Source organism: Somniosus microcephalus, chromosome 32 (assembly GCF_052327205.1).
Source record: "Somniosus microcephalus isolate GS21.2 chromosome 32, FLI_Smic_1.0, whole genome shotgun sequence".
In the NCBI taxonomy this organism is placed as follows: Eukaryota; Metazoa; Chordata; class Chondrichthyes; order Squaliformes; family Somniosidae; genus Somniosus; species Somniosus microcephalus.
In genome coordinates, this window is record NC_141018.1 from 17,719,580 (window position 1) to 17,732,873 (window position 13,294).

Sequence of the window (13,294 nt, forward strand, 5' to 3'; positions counted from 1 at the left end):
GACGCAAGGTTTTTGGGTCGATAGTCAAGTTGTCTTTATTGCACCGGTGGGGCGACAGTCTGCGCTGTATTTAGCCAGACTTCTCCAAATTGTTACAGCAAACGCTACATTTTTATACATTAATGTCCGGCTCATGCTAAATTCATTCCTGCAACCTGATTGGATCTTGGCCCGCATGCACCTTCACGGATTGGTTACAAATCTTAATATAAACATGTGTAAGCTGCCTCCTCAATCAATCCCTCAAACTGCTGAATGCTAATTAAAAGATACCTTGGAATGCGACCTAGGTAATAAAGCTGTTAAAGGCAGTTGAAATGCTGGACATCCTGGGGGGAAAATTCGGTATCGCCCCATTTGGGGCGCCGTTATCGGCCGTGCGCAAAGTTCAGCGCCCGGCGCTAATGATCGCCTCCGACGGCAAACTTGGCTTTTATCGCCCCTGGAGGTGATTGGAGCGCTAAATCAGGCGCTTCACACCTGTCTTAAGGCGCAAACGCCGAGGAGTGAGGCGCTACCTCAGAGTGCTGGCGAAGCAAGGAAGGGCAAATCAAAATAAACCTGCAAAGTGCTGCTCAGTACTCAAAACTCCTTCACACAGCGTTGAATCTCTCCAGAAGTCTCTCTCTCTCAGAATGCGTCACCGACAAAAAACGGCAGGAAGCGGTCGCCTTTAAATAGCGCTCCCCCTAGTCCCTTTCTGACAGCACAACGCTCCCCTCAACCTGTCATTGCTAGCGGCAGGCGGTAAGGCAGGGGGCGCCACTCAATATCCGGTCCACGGCGCTAACCGGGCGTTGCACGCTCAAATGACGCCATAATCTGCCGGTGGAAGTGTTTAGCGCCGCCACAAAATGTCTAGTTAATTTTGCGAGTGGCACAAACATCGCCGCACCCGGGCGCTAGTTGCTTTGCGCCCCAATTGGCGCCCTCTTAAGGCGCTAACGGGAGGCGCAGACAACTGAATTCCACCCCCTCCCCCACCCCCCGTCTTCACTTAATTGTTTTATTTCTCTTCAATGGTCAGCTATCTTTGACCGTATCGTTATAGATGTGGCCTTTCATGTTAGCACCTGTCTGTCCTACACCATTCAGTGAAACCGCCAGCGATGTCATTTGAACTCTTTCCCCACTGCAGCCGCCGCCTTAATTATTATTTTTTTACCTCCAGACCAAACTGCTGACTCAATACGTCCTTAACTTGGCCAAATATGACCAGAACTACGACATCCGAGACCGCGCCCGTTTCATCCGCCAGCTCATCGTGCCCACCGAGAAAAGCGGAGTGCTGAGCAAGTACGCCAAGAAGCTGTTCCTGGCCCAGAAACCGGCCCCGGTCCTCGAGTCATCCTTTAAAGGTAGGAGAGCAATGTTCCCTCTAGTTTTTTTTTTATTAGCCCCGCGTGGCCCCCTTTTAACGGGCTGCGCGGACCATTCAGAATTCCGCGCCGGCTCACCGGGACCTTCAGAGCGCTTGCACGACAACACGCAGCTTAAAGGGAACGTTGTGAGGGGGAACAAACTAAGCACGGCGCCGCGGTCTTGCGTTTGCTACGGCGAGAGACGGTGAGGTAGGAATGGGTATTTGGTATGCGTGATTCCCGCTCTGACCGTTCTGGGGCGCTGGTAGGCTGGCGATTGACCGCCACACGTCATATTTATCGTGTTGTACCAGTTCGTCTGCTGGTCAGGGCAGAAGTTATGGAGTGGTCTAGTGCTGGTTTTTAGCAACATAGGACCAGCAGGAGGACATTCAGCCCCTCGAGCCTGTTCCGCCATTCAATGAGATCATGGCTGATCTGTATCTCGACTCGATCTACCTGCCTTGTGTTCCTTTAATAAAGAGAGAAACAGAGTTAACGTCTCAGGTCGAAGACCTTTCATCAGAACTGACGAAGGGTCTTCGACCGGGAACGTTAACTCTGTTTCTCTCTCCACGGATGCTGCCCTGGCCTCTGAGTTTTTCCAGTGTTTTCTGTTGTTATTTCAGATTTCCAGCATCCGCAGTATTTTGCTATTGTATTGGTTCCTTTACTAACCTTGCCCAACAAAAATCTATCCATCTCCCTCCCCCATCCTCAACAGCTTTCTGCGGGGAGAGAGCTCCAGATTTCCACCACCCTTTGTGTGAAGAAGTGCTTCCTGACATCACCCCTGTACGGCCTAGCTCTAATTTTCAGGTTATGCCCCTTTGTTCTGGACTCCCCCCCCCCCCCCCCCCCCGCCGCGTCGAGTGCAGAGCTACGATGTTGTTGTCCGACTTAGAATCATAGAGTAGAATAGTACAGCACAGAAGGAGGCCATTCGGCCCATCAAGTCCGTGCCGGCTCTTTCGAAGAGCAGTCTAGTTAGTCCCACTCCCCCGCTCTTTCCCCAATAGCCCTGCAAGTTTTCTCCTCTGAACTGTGCTCATCACATCTCGGGAGGTTGTACCCCTGGGGGCACACCTTCCCAATTCCTGCCCTATTACTTACTTTGCTAAGTTAAACACACCAGAAAAACATGCACAGTTCAACAAAGGTATAAATCAGGAGCTCTCAATTATAAGAACATAAGAAATAGGAGCAGGAGTTGGCCATTCGGCCCCTCGAGCCTGCTCCGCCAATCAATAAGATCATGGCTAATCTTCTACCTCATCTCCACCTTCCTGCACTATCCCCATATCCCTTGATTCCCTTAGTTCCCAAAAATCTATCGATCTCTCTCTTGGATATACTCAACGACTGAGCATCCACAGCCCTCTGGGGTAGAGAATTCCAAAGATTCACCACCCTCCGAGTGAAGACATTTCTCCTCATCTCAGTCCTAAATGGCCGACCCCTTATCCTGAGACTGTGACCCCTGGTTCTAGACTCCCCAGCCAGGGGAAACATCCTCCCTGCATCTACCCTGTCAAGCCCTGTAAGAATTTTGTATGTTTCAATGAGATCACATCTCATTCTTCTAAACTCTAGAGAATATAGGCCTAGTCTACTCAATCTGTCCGAATAGGACAATCCCCCCATCCCAGGAACCAGTCTGGTGAACCTTCGTTGCACTCCCTCTATGGCAAGTATATCCTTCCTTAGGTAAGGAGACCAAAACTGTACGCAATACTCCAGGTGTGGTCTCACCAATTAAAACATTTTAAAAAATCTATACAGTTTACTCCTGATAATTTTGTTAAATAGATTAAATTCTCCAGTAATTCAGATTTAACAATGCAGGAGTTCAGTGTTTAACAACAATTTCAATTATCAGATCATTTGAGTGAAGTGGCTATGAATTAAGCCGAGTAGGGCTGTGTTTTCTAAAGCAGTCTCTGCAATACTGGTCAGGGTTTGATGCGAGTCTCACCCTCAGGGTGTCTGGTCAGATCGGACACAGTTTTACAACGTTGGGATTTGTCTTTCTCGCAGATCGGGATCACTTCCAGCTCGGCTCACTGTCCCACCTGCTCAACAGCAAGGCCGGAGGATACCAGGAGCTCCCAGACTGGCCGGAGGCAGCCCCTGACCCCTCGGTCCGCAACGTGGAGGTAAAGGACAAGGTGCAGGCAATATTAGGGGTCAACTATCAGTAACAACTACAACAACAACTTGCATTTAGATCGCACCTTTAACGTAGTAAAACGTCCCGAGGTGCTTCGCAGGAGCGTTATCAAACGAGATTGGACACCGAGCCACATGAGGAGATATTAGGGCAGGTGACCAAAGAGCTTGGTCAAAGAGGTAGGTTTTAAGGAGCATCTTAAAGGAAGAGAGAGAGGGAGAGAGGTGGACAGGTTTCGGGAGGGAATTCCAGAGCTTAAGGCCTAGGCAGTTGAAGGCAGGGCTACCAAAGGTTGAGCGATTGAAATCAGAGATGCTCAAGAGGTCAGAATTAGAGGAGCGCAGATATCTCTGGGGAGGTTGTGGGGCTGAAGGAGATTACAGAGATAGGGAGGGGCGAGGGCCATGGAGGGATTTGAAAACAAGGATGAGAATTTTTTTAAATCAAGGCGTTGCTTAACCGGGAGCACAGGGGTGATGGGTGAACGGGACTTGGTGCGAGTTAGGACACGGGTAGCAGAGCTTTGGAGGAGCTCAAGTTTACGGAGGGTGGAATGTGGGAGGCCGGCCAGGAGTGCGTTGGAATAGTCAAGTCTAGAGGTAACAAAGGCATGGATGAGGGTTTCAGCAGCGGATGAGCTGAGGCAGGGGTGGAGACGGGCGATGTTACGGAGGTGGAAGTAGGCGGTCTGGAGATGGTGATCACGCAGATGGTGTGGCCATCAAATCGCCTAGCCTCTTGTAGCAGAGCTTAGTGAAGGACAGAGTAGAATCCGGGTTAGAGCCTTCTTTACAGGCACTAAGGAGCAGCAAAGAAGTTGGACTTGGCATGTTGCTGCATGGCACTTACACTCTGCAGCTATTCTTTATGGGAGGAGGGACTGTCCCGACATTGCTCTCGCTGGATAGCGACCAGTGTAGAGAACCATAGAGACACTATTTCCTCTGGTGGGGGGAGTCCAGAACAAGGGGTGTAGAACCTTAAAATTAAAGCCAGGCCGTTCAGGGGTGATGTCAGGAAGCACTTCTTCACACAAAGGGTAGTGGAAATCTGGCACACTCTCCCCCAAAAAGCTGTTGAGGCTGGGGGGGGGTCAATTGAAAATTTCAAAACTGAGATTGATAGGTTTTTGTTCGTTACGGAACCAAGGCGGGTAAATGAAAGTAGCGATGCAGGTTAATAAGCCCATTAAATAAAGCAAACAAAGCACTGGGGTTCATTTCAAGAGGGATAGAATTGAAAAGTAGAGTAGTTATGTTAAACTTGTATCGAATCTTGGTTAGACTACACTTGGAGCACTGTGAACAGTTCTGGTCTCCATATTATAAAAAGGATGTAGAGGCACGGGAGAAGGTGCAAAAAAGATTCACAAGGTTGACACCAGAACTGCGAGGATATACATTAATAAAACAGCCTGTGAATGCTGGTATATCGTTAGAGAAAAAATAAAATGGGTTTCCTTGGTGCTTTGGGCCTTATACTGGCTTTTCCTAATAAGACGAGACAGAGAAGTCATTACTTATTTTTTTAAATGTCCTTAATGTTCCATTTTTCAACAAAAAAAACTCCTTCATAATCACATTAACGTACAAAGTATTATTGAGATGATGGAAACGCAACTTTAGTTGAATTGACATTCCCGCTCGCCTGTCTGTTCCCACTAGTCTCTGTGGAGAAGTGCAACAGGCCTGGTTTTAGTAACATTCATTCGCCAGTCAGTCAGCGGCAACATACCCAATGGTTTATCCTCTCCAGTGCTTTGTAGGGACAGGATCCTGGCTGTAGGGAAGGCGAGGACATGGAGCGAAGATGTTATTTATTGCAGGTTAATACATTATTGGTCGACATGTCGACCCTATTAGAATGTGTTTGTAACGGTTTAGCTGTTGAAACTGCCCTATCTAAGAGAGGAATTTTGCATCTGTTTAAGTTGATCAACATTTATTAAAGCATAAAGACTTTTTCTAACGTCCACATGATATAAAGTACAGTTACTGTTCCTGGCTGCTGTCTCAGCTGCAGGTACTCAGGATGATAGACTAAAAGGCTCCATTCTCTCCCTGATAAGATTTTCTTTATGATCCTGATCAGTTTTTGGCCATAAAAATAGAGTTACTACGCCAGAGCCACGTCCCAGCAGTGACGTCGTAGGACTTGGCCGAAAGTTGGGATAGATGTGGTTTATGAGAGTGCTTTAAGCTAATGTCGTGGGCTGATGGTGACAATGTAGGCCATAGCAGAGATACGTGAATCAATAATCCCAAATGATCCATTTCCTGAACAATTGCCGGTCTTTCTCGGACCGCAACACAAGTGACTGATTCCTCAACAATTCCTGGATCGCAGAATCCTTTGTAGAACATTGGTGGTCTGGTTGAATGGCAGAGCAGGCTCGAGGGGCTGAATGGCCTCCTCCTGTTCCGAAACGTTCCTCGACTAAAACAAAGGCATGTAGCTTGGTAATTAGGCTGAGCCCACAGAACGTAGATTAATAATCACAACACTGGCCAAAGTTTAGGCAAAAAGAGGCAGAGGGGCGGGCGAGTGATTCCAGTGCTGTTGCTCTGCAGTTTGTTGGCTCTGAATTGTCAGCCCAGTAAGTAGCTGTCTGACTGGGAGTGTCCTCTGCAATGCTACCCACAGGAGGAAGTGTTCGGGGAGACGGAGGTGCGAATCGGATTGCTGGGAGACTGGAAAGAGGTGTGGGTGTGCTTTGTTTGCAGTGCTGTGTGCTTTTACATCAGGGACTGCCGGTTACTCAGTCGCTCGAGTACCTGCACGGAAGGGGTGATGTTCAAGACGCAAGCGTTGGATTCCAGATGAAACTCATTTTATCTGGGCTCAAATTACAATACCCCCCCCCCACCCCACCGTACTGCCCACTTCCCCATCAAACTGCAACTACAGCACAATATAGTGATGTAGGTTGTACAGTCTTATGCTGGTTATTCAGCAAGAACTACAGTGTTAAAAGGTTGATTGAGGGTTCCTGAACGTTGAGTCCAGCGCACCATGCACCCGTGATACAAAGACCATGACGGGTTGGCCACCATGACGGGTTGGCCATCATGAGACCAATTAGGCACCATTTCTACTCCAAAGCAGAGCTTTCTGTCCTCTAGCTCATATCACATGTCGCTAGGTCTCGCGCCAGTTAGCCGCCTAAGTCCTGACCACCATGCCAGCACCAAGCTTTATCTTCCTCACTTGCCTGACGCATTTGTTGCACTGTTGTCCACCAGCTATTGCTAACCTCCCCTTACCCCTCCACCCACCCCCCCACCCCCTGTGAAGAACCATCTGACAGCGGGGAGCACTTGTTGCTGGGCAACTTCGACGTCCTTCATAGTTGGTCCTTCCATGACGCCAGCGAGAACTAACTGAGGGGATCAGATAAGAATTCCACCAGTTTCGGGCTTTAAAAAAAAATGTATATGTAACACCTCATCCCTCTGAAGAAAAAAGTAGATTTTTGTTTTGAGATCACCCCTTAACAGGTCTGGCAGGAAAAGACGTTGGCCTTGATCATGGGCATTCACCGACTTCACTGGCAGAATGCCCATTGGTCACATGGCACTGCCCATTTGCTGTTGTCTCGTGTTTATTCATTTGGATGCATTGGCGCTGCGTTCGGCTAATGGGAATGCTGTCTCTAGCTTTCATATTGTGCGACCCTCTTGAAACAAAATCTCTCAAACCTTTATGGTATGTGTGAAACTGGGAGCAGGAACCCAATCATTTTGCCCCTAATGGCGATCAAAAATCTTTACAATGAAGGCACAGCTTTTTCTGTTCCCCAATCGAACAACATTAGAAGCTTCGAGTCTCGCTTTGACGGATACTTGGTACAGATACTCTAGCGAGTGGCTGTAAATTATCACTGGTGTAAAACCTCATGTTGCCCCAGGTTTGATTTAATTTCTCCCTGTCAAACACTGAGGAGGAGGAGAGCTGCTCCCAGGTAACGACACAAAGTCATGAAGGGATTGACTCTTAACACATGCGAGACTGATTTTGTTAAAACGGCCACACTTTGCCTGGTGGACTTCCCAGCATTTCAAAGTCTTGTGCACACATCCTCGCCCATCGACCCCTCCGCATGCAGCACTGCCCCATCGCCATCCGACCTGATCATTGCCGTGTTGCTATGTTGACAGTTGGGTTAGGATGGCCGACCCAACATTGTTGTGTACTCTTCTGCCCAGGTTGCTCCTGTAGTGTCCAGTTTGGTTCAGTGACGCACAGCTCGGTGCAGTAACACTGGAGTAAGTTGAATAATATCATACCAAGTTGGGCTTGGCAAGTGACATGAATCTTGTCATTCCTGTGAAAATGACTTATGAAGTAATACTGGGCAGCCTGCTGGTGGCGCTGTCCAGGGAGAGTATAAATACTCGGGCATGGGCCCAGCTTGCTCAGGACATTCTTTAACAGGAACTAGTGAAGGACACAACTAGATCTCCATGTTGAAAAACAGTTGATTAAAGCTTTGTTTAATACTCAGGCCAAGTGCCTCGTAGTTTTCTTACGTCAGCAAGTGTACCAAGTAGGATGACCTCAGCTCGATATCATTCGGGAACAAGTACAGCACATTACCTTAAAGCTTGCACCCACTTCATACACGCCTTGGCGTGCCAACTTGCCGTCCGACGGAGGCGGAGGTCCCCAATGGAGGGCTCTCTACGCGGGAGTCCTCCCTTGTTCTATTGGGGACTTGGCCTGGAGGGTGTTGCACGGAGCAGTCCCGTGCAATATGGTTTTAAATAGGCTCACGGACTCCCAGGCCGCCTGCCTTTTCTGCGGCCTGGAGGAGTCCGTGTTTCACGTTTATACAGAGTGTGAGAGGTTGCAGCCCCTCTTTCACTATTTGAAGGGGCTGCTCCTCGATTTTTGGCTGCACTTCAGTCCCACGTTCCTGATCTTTGGTCACCCGGTGCGGAGGGGAGCGGGCAGATTGGGGGACCTCCTCGCAGGACTGCTCCTGGGGCCTGGCCAAAAAAGCCATCAATTGGTCCAGGCAGCGGGCGGTCGAGGGGGTCGTTCGGCCCGACTGCCTGCCTCTCTTCCGCGGCCATGTTCGCGCCCGGGTGGCCCTGGAGATGGAGCACGCGGTGTCCGCAGGCATGCTTGAGGCCTTCTGCGACCGGTGGGCACCGCGGGGACTGGAGTGCATTATCACCACCGGGAACCAAATTTTAATTTAAATTGTTAAGTTTTATTTAAAGTTTTATTAAGTTACAGATAATTTGTTTATCCACCAAAACCAAACGAGTACACCCACTTCATTCCAGTTTCACCGGTCTTATTCCAATATTGCGCAGCTTGGTCTGGTCATCATTTAGTCCAGTATCAACTGTCTAGCTGCATTACTGACCAGGTCAATCTACCATCACCAAACTCAATCAGGTAAGTACTGTACCCAGTTAAGCACATTGTGACTCCGATCACTCCAGTCATATACCATTCACTACAGTAGCTCACTCCAGTAATGCGCAGCTCAGTGCAGCATATCATAGAATCACAGAATAGGACAGCACAGAAGGAGGCCATTCGGCCCATCGAGTCTGTGCCGGCTCTTTCGAAGAACAATCCAGTTAGTCCCACTCCCCCCGGTCTTTCCCCATATCCCTGCAATTTTTTCTCCTTCAATATTTATCCAATTCCCTTTTGAAGGCTGCTATTGAATCTGTATCCACCACCCTATCAGGCAGTGCATTCCAAATCCTTGTGTGATTAAGGCGAAAGGGACCAAGGGATATGGAGAGAAGGCAGGGATAGGGTACTGAATTTGGATGATCAGCCATGATCTCATTGAATGGCGGAGCAGGCTCAAATGGCCTACTCCTGCTCCTATCTTCTATGTTTCTATGTACAGGAAACTTTGTGCTATCCGGCGCCGACGGGACTGAGCTGTTGCCGTCCCATCAAAACTGCCGGACAAACCAGCGCTAATGTTAAAACATATGGAGCTTTTGAGCTCCGTATCTAGCAACAAACCCTGTTGCTTAGCAACAGCTTCTAAACAGTCGGCCGTAGCTTGCAAGCGTCTCTGTAGCTAAGCAACAGCTTTAGCTAGACCTTGCAGAGCCTGACTGGTGGAAAAAAAAAGAAACGAAAAGAAAAAAAACTTACTGAACCGACTCCTGAATTTTGCCGGTGGATCGAGCATTCCGGACAGTTAACCTCCGGATAAACCAAAGTTTCCTGTAATGTTTTTCCTCATGTCGCCTCTTTTTTTTAGCCAATCACCTTAAATCTGTGCCCTCTTATTATCGACCCTTCTGCCATTGGAAACAGGTTCTCCTTATTTACTCTATCTAAACCACCCAACCTTTGTTTGAAGTTTTATTACCTTGTAATGTACCCCCTTCCCTTCCCCACTACTGTCGGCTCCAGGCCACTTCCTGTCGTTTCCTGAATTCTAAATGGCTTGGCTCTAAGGTTAAGACTTAATATCAAACAAGATGGTCCAATTAGGAGTGGAGCCAGAATGGAACCAAGGTACATTGAATAAGGCGATGCAACGGACTCGAGGGTAACCGCGGGTGCCAATCTGCTAACGGGACGTTCAACATAGCCGCAGGCAATGGAGCAACAACTCTTAAACACAGATTGATCCTATCGCCAGGCAAACTGCTCCCAAACAAAGGGGCTACAAGTCTGGCCGACAGAGAGTCGCGGATCCTCTGATGAAGGAAAGCAAGTCTGAGTTAGCAGCCTATACCTGAACTAAGTTAACCCACACTTTATTGAGCTTTCGTGCTGCGCTCCCAAATGCTGTAAGACACCAGTTGGTATTATACTGGGTGGGGAGGGAGGAGGTTATTTAATGCGCTGGTTAGTACTGTCCACAGATGGTTATTGCTGGTCTGAGCTGGAAAAAGCTATACAATGGGTGTTACTATCCTCTTGTGGATGTTATTGTGCTCAACTGGGTAATACTGTACCATCCCATCCGTGGTGAGAATGTGGAACTTGCTACCCCAGGGAGTGTTTGAAGCAAATAGTATCGATGCATTTAAGAGGCGGTTAGACAAGCATATGAGGGAGAAGGGAATAGAGGGCTATGCTGATAGATTTAGATGAGGAAAGACGGGAGGAGGCTCAAGTGGAGCACAAATGCCGGCATGGACTGGTTGGGCCGAATGGCCTGTTTCTGTGCCGTATATCCTATGTAATCCTTTGTGATACCAGATACAGGAAACTTTCTGATATCCGGCACTGACGGGATCGAGCTGGTGCCGTAACATCAAAAGTGCCGGACATACCAGAGTTAATGTTTAAACATACGAAACTGAGAAGCTCCGTGTGAATCAACAAACCCTGTTGCTTAGCAACAGCTTCAAAACAGTCGGCTGCAGCTGCAAGCGTCTGTAGCTGAAGCTGTTGCTATAGCTACAGACCTTGCAGTGCTTGACTGGGGGGAAAAAAAGCAATGAGAACTAAAAAAAATAGAAAAAACAGCTCCTGATTTTTGCTGTTAGATCGAGTATTCCGGACATATAACCTCCGGATAAACCAAAGTTTCCTGTAGTACTGTACTGAACTGAGTGTTACTATAATGAGCTGGTTAGCCTGTACAGTGTTGGGCCATGCTGTACTGGGCTGGGCTGTACTGCGCCAAATTGGGCCATACTGTACTCGGGCTGGTTAGTATGTTACCAAGCTTGCCGTTATTACACTGAACTTGTTAATACTGTCGAGGCTGAGTAATTCCTACCACTTTGTATCTAAGCTAATGCATGTGTCCTGGGCAGGGGAGTGTGGGGCCTAGTGTGGTTTGTGTGTCCTGTTGCCTGCATGCTAGTAAGCCCTTTTGGACAGACGTCTTGAGAGCCTGGCTGGTACTTTAAATGCTCCTACTTAAAACACCTGTGGACCTCCGAGATGGTCTTCATTCCTTCCTCACACACCTTATACCGACTGTGCCCGTCTGCATACTTTTATTAGATAGGATAGCGGGTCACAGAATTTAGCAGTGACGAGGCCAGTCTCCCGATCCTCCCGTCACACTCTGACCTGAAATCGCTGCCTGTCACATCGTTTTTTTTCTTTCCAGTTCTCCTGTGCCGGGCGGGCGAGTGATTTATTTATTTCCTCCCCTTCCAGGTTCCCGAATGGACTAAACCCAGTGGCAGAGAGAAAAGAAAGGAGAAGGTGGAGAAACCATTCTATTCTGATTCGGAGGGGGAGTCTGAACCGACCGAATCCGCAGACAGTCGTGAGTGATGTGTGATGTCGTTAGTGATCGATGCAAGTTGTAATTTAACCTCTTCACTGCCCTATAGTTTGTAATCTATTTTGTATGTGCATCTCTTAAACTGCTAACTTGTTTGTGATGGTTAATTGGTTAGTTGCTTGACAAAGAGGAGTATTGAAAGATAGAGGGCGCGAAATTCGGTTACGCTTCGCTTGGGGGTGGTAACCAAGTTAAGGCCAGACATTTTGTGCCCGGCGCGGAAGTACCGCCCCGGCTGCTAAATTCGGCTTATGGAACTAAATTCAGTTAAAGGGGCAGGCGGCTGCCCACACTAGGCCACCAGGGCGGTGGTGGTGCCGCAGCCGCGGCGCCGGGCTGCATGATGGCGGCCAGGATCACGCCACGGCCCACCCCGGAGGGCCGACCTCCAAAAAAAAATTAAATGGCGGCGCGGGTCTTGGCCGCCCCGCCCCTTTAAATACTGCCCTGCGAGCGGAGGTCGGCCCGGCTCGCGACCCGCGAGGCTGGCGCTGACATTGCCCGCGGCGGCCTCGCGGGGCGCAGCCGAATTTCTGCCGCGGGGCGCTAAGGGGTTGCGGCGCACGGCGGTGATGTTATCGCCGGAAGCACGGCGGCCCGGAGTTAGATATATTTCTTAAGGCTAAAGGGATCAAGGGATGTGGGGAGAAAGCAGGGTCAGGGTACTGAATTTGGATGATCAGCAGCCATGATCTCATTAAATGGCGGAACAGGCTCGAGGGGCCGAATGGCCTGCTCCTGCTCCTATCTTCTATGTTTCTATGCTACCGGCGGGGGTGCAACGCTGTCGGGTAGCACCTCAAAAACACCCCGCCGAATTTCTCGCCCCCGGGTAATAACAGCAGGTGCAAAGGAGCCGAATTTCGCCCCCATAGAACCTTGTGTATAGGAGATTGAGGTGGTGAAAATGTTAAAAGGATTCGATAGGGTAGATACGGAGAAATTATTTCCTCTGGTGGGGGATTCAAGAACAAGGGGGCATCACCTTAAATTAGAGCTCGGTCATTCAGGGATGAAATCAGGAAGCACTGCTTCACACAAGGGGCAGTAGAAATCAGGAATGCTCTTCTCCTAAAGGCTGTTGATGCTGTGGGTCAGTTGGAGTTTTCCAGACTGAGATGGCTCGATTTTTGTTGGACAAGGGTATCGATGGATCTGGAGCCAAGGCGGGTAAATGGAGTTGAGGTGCATCTATATTGAATGGGGGGGAGCAGGCTCGAGGGGCTGAATGGGCCTCCTCCTGTTCCTATGCATGGGGAGTGAGCAGGTTAAGTGGGATTAGACTCATCTGGCGGCTCATCTGGAAAAAAAAACGCCAGCACGGATTTGATGGGCCGAATGGCCTGTTTCTGTGCCATGTCAGCCTGCGACTCCCACTTGATAGCCAGCGGCCACTGCTGGAAGCGTAGCGCCGACCCAGGTCACTGTGCCTTCCGCCTTTTGGTTTGGAGACACCCCGGGAGCAAAACATTGAGGACAGGCTCCTGCTGATGTGACGTCGTTGTGGCGGTGCTGCTCTGCCGT

General features: G+C 49.2%; 1 protein-coding gene across 7 annotated transcripts in view; it reads left to right on the top strand.

Moving 5' to 3' along the window:
- ap3b2 (adaptor related protein complex 3 subunit beta 2) overlaps nt 1-13,294 on the top strand; it is a 202,580-nt gene that overhangs the window by 144,274 nt on the left and 45,012 nt on the right. For 3 of the 7 annotated variants that reach the window (XM_085972168.1, XM_085972171.1, XM_085972165.1), the window contains exons 16-19: nt 1,172-1,358; nt 3,399-3,517; nt 6,175-6,231; nt 11,641-11,752. In XM_085972168.1, the coding sequence (XP_085828294.1) occupies nt 1,172-1,358; nt 3,399-3,517; nt 6,175-6,231; nt 11,641-11,752 (475 nt within the window). Of the gene's footprint in view, nt 1-1,171; nt 1,359-3,398; nt 3,530-6,174; nt 6,232-11,640; nt 11,753-13,294 lie in introns of all 7 variants that reach the window. The other 4 variants (XM_085972170.1, XM_085972166.1, XM_085972172.1 and 1 more) reach the window with 2 other exon arrangements.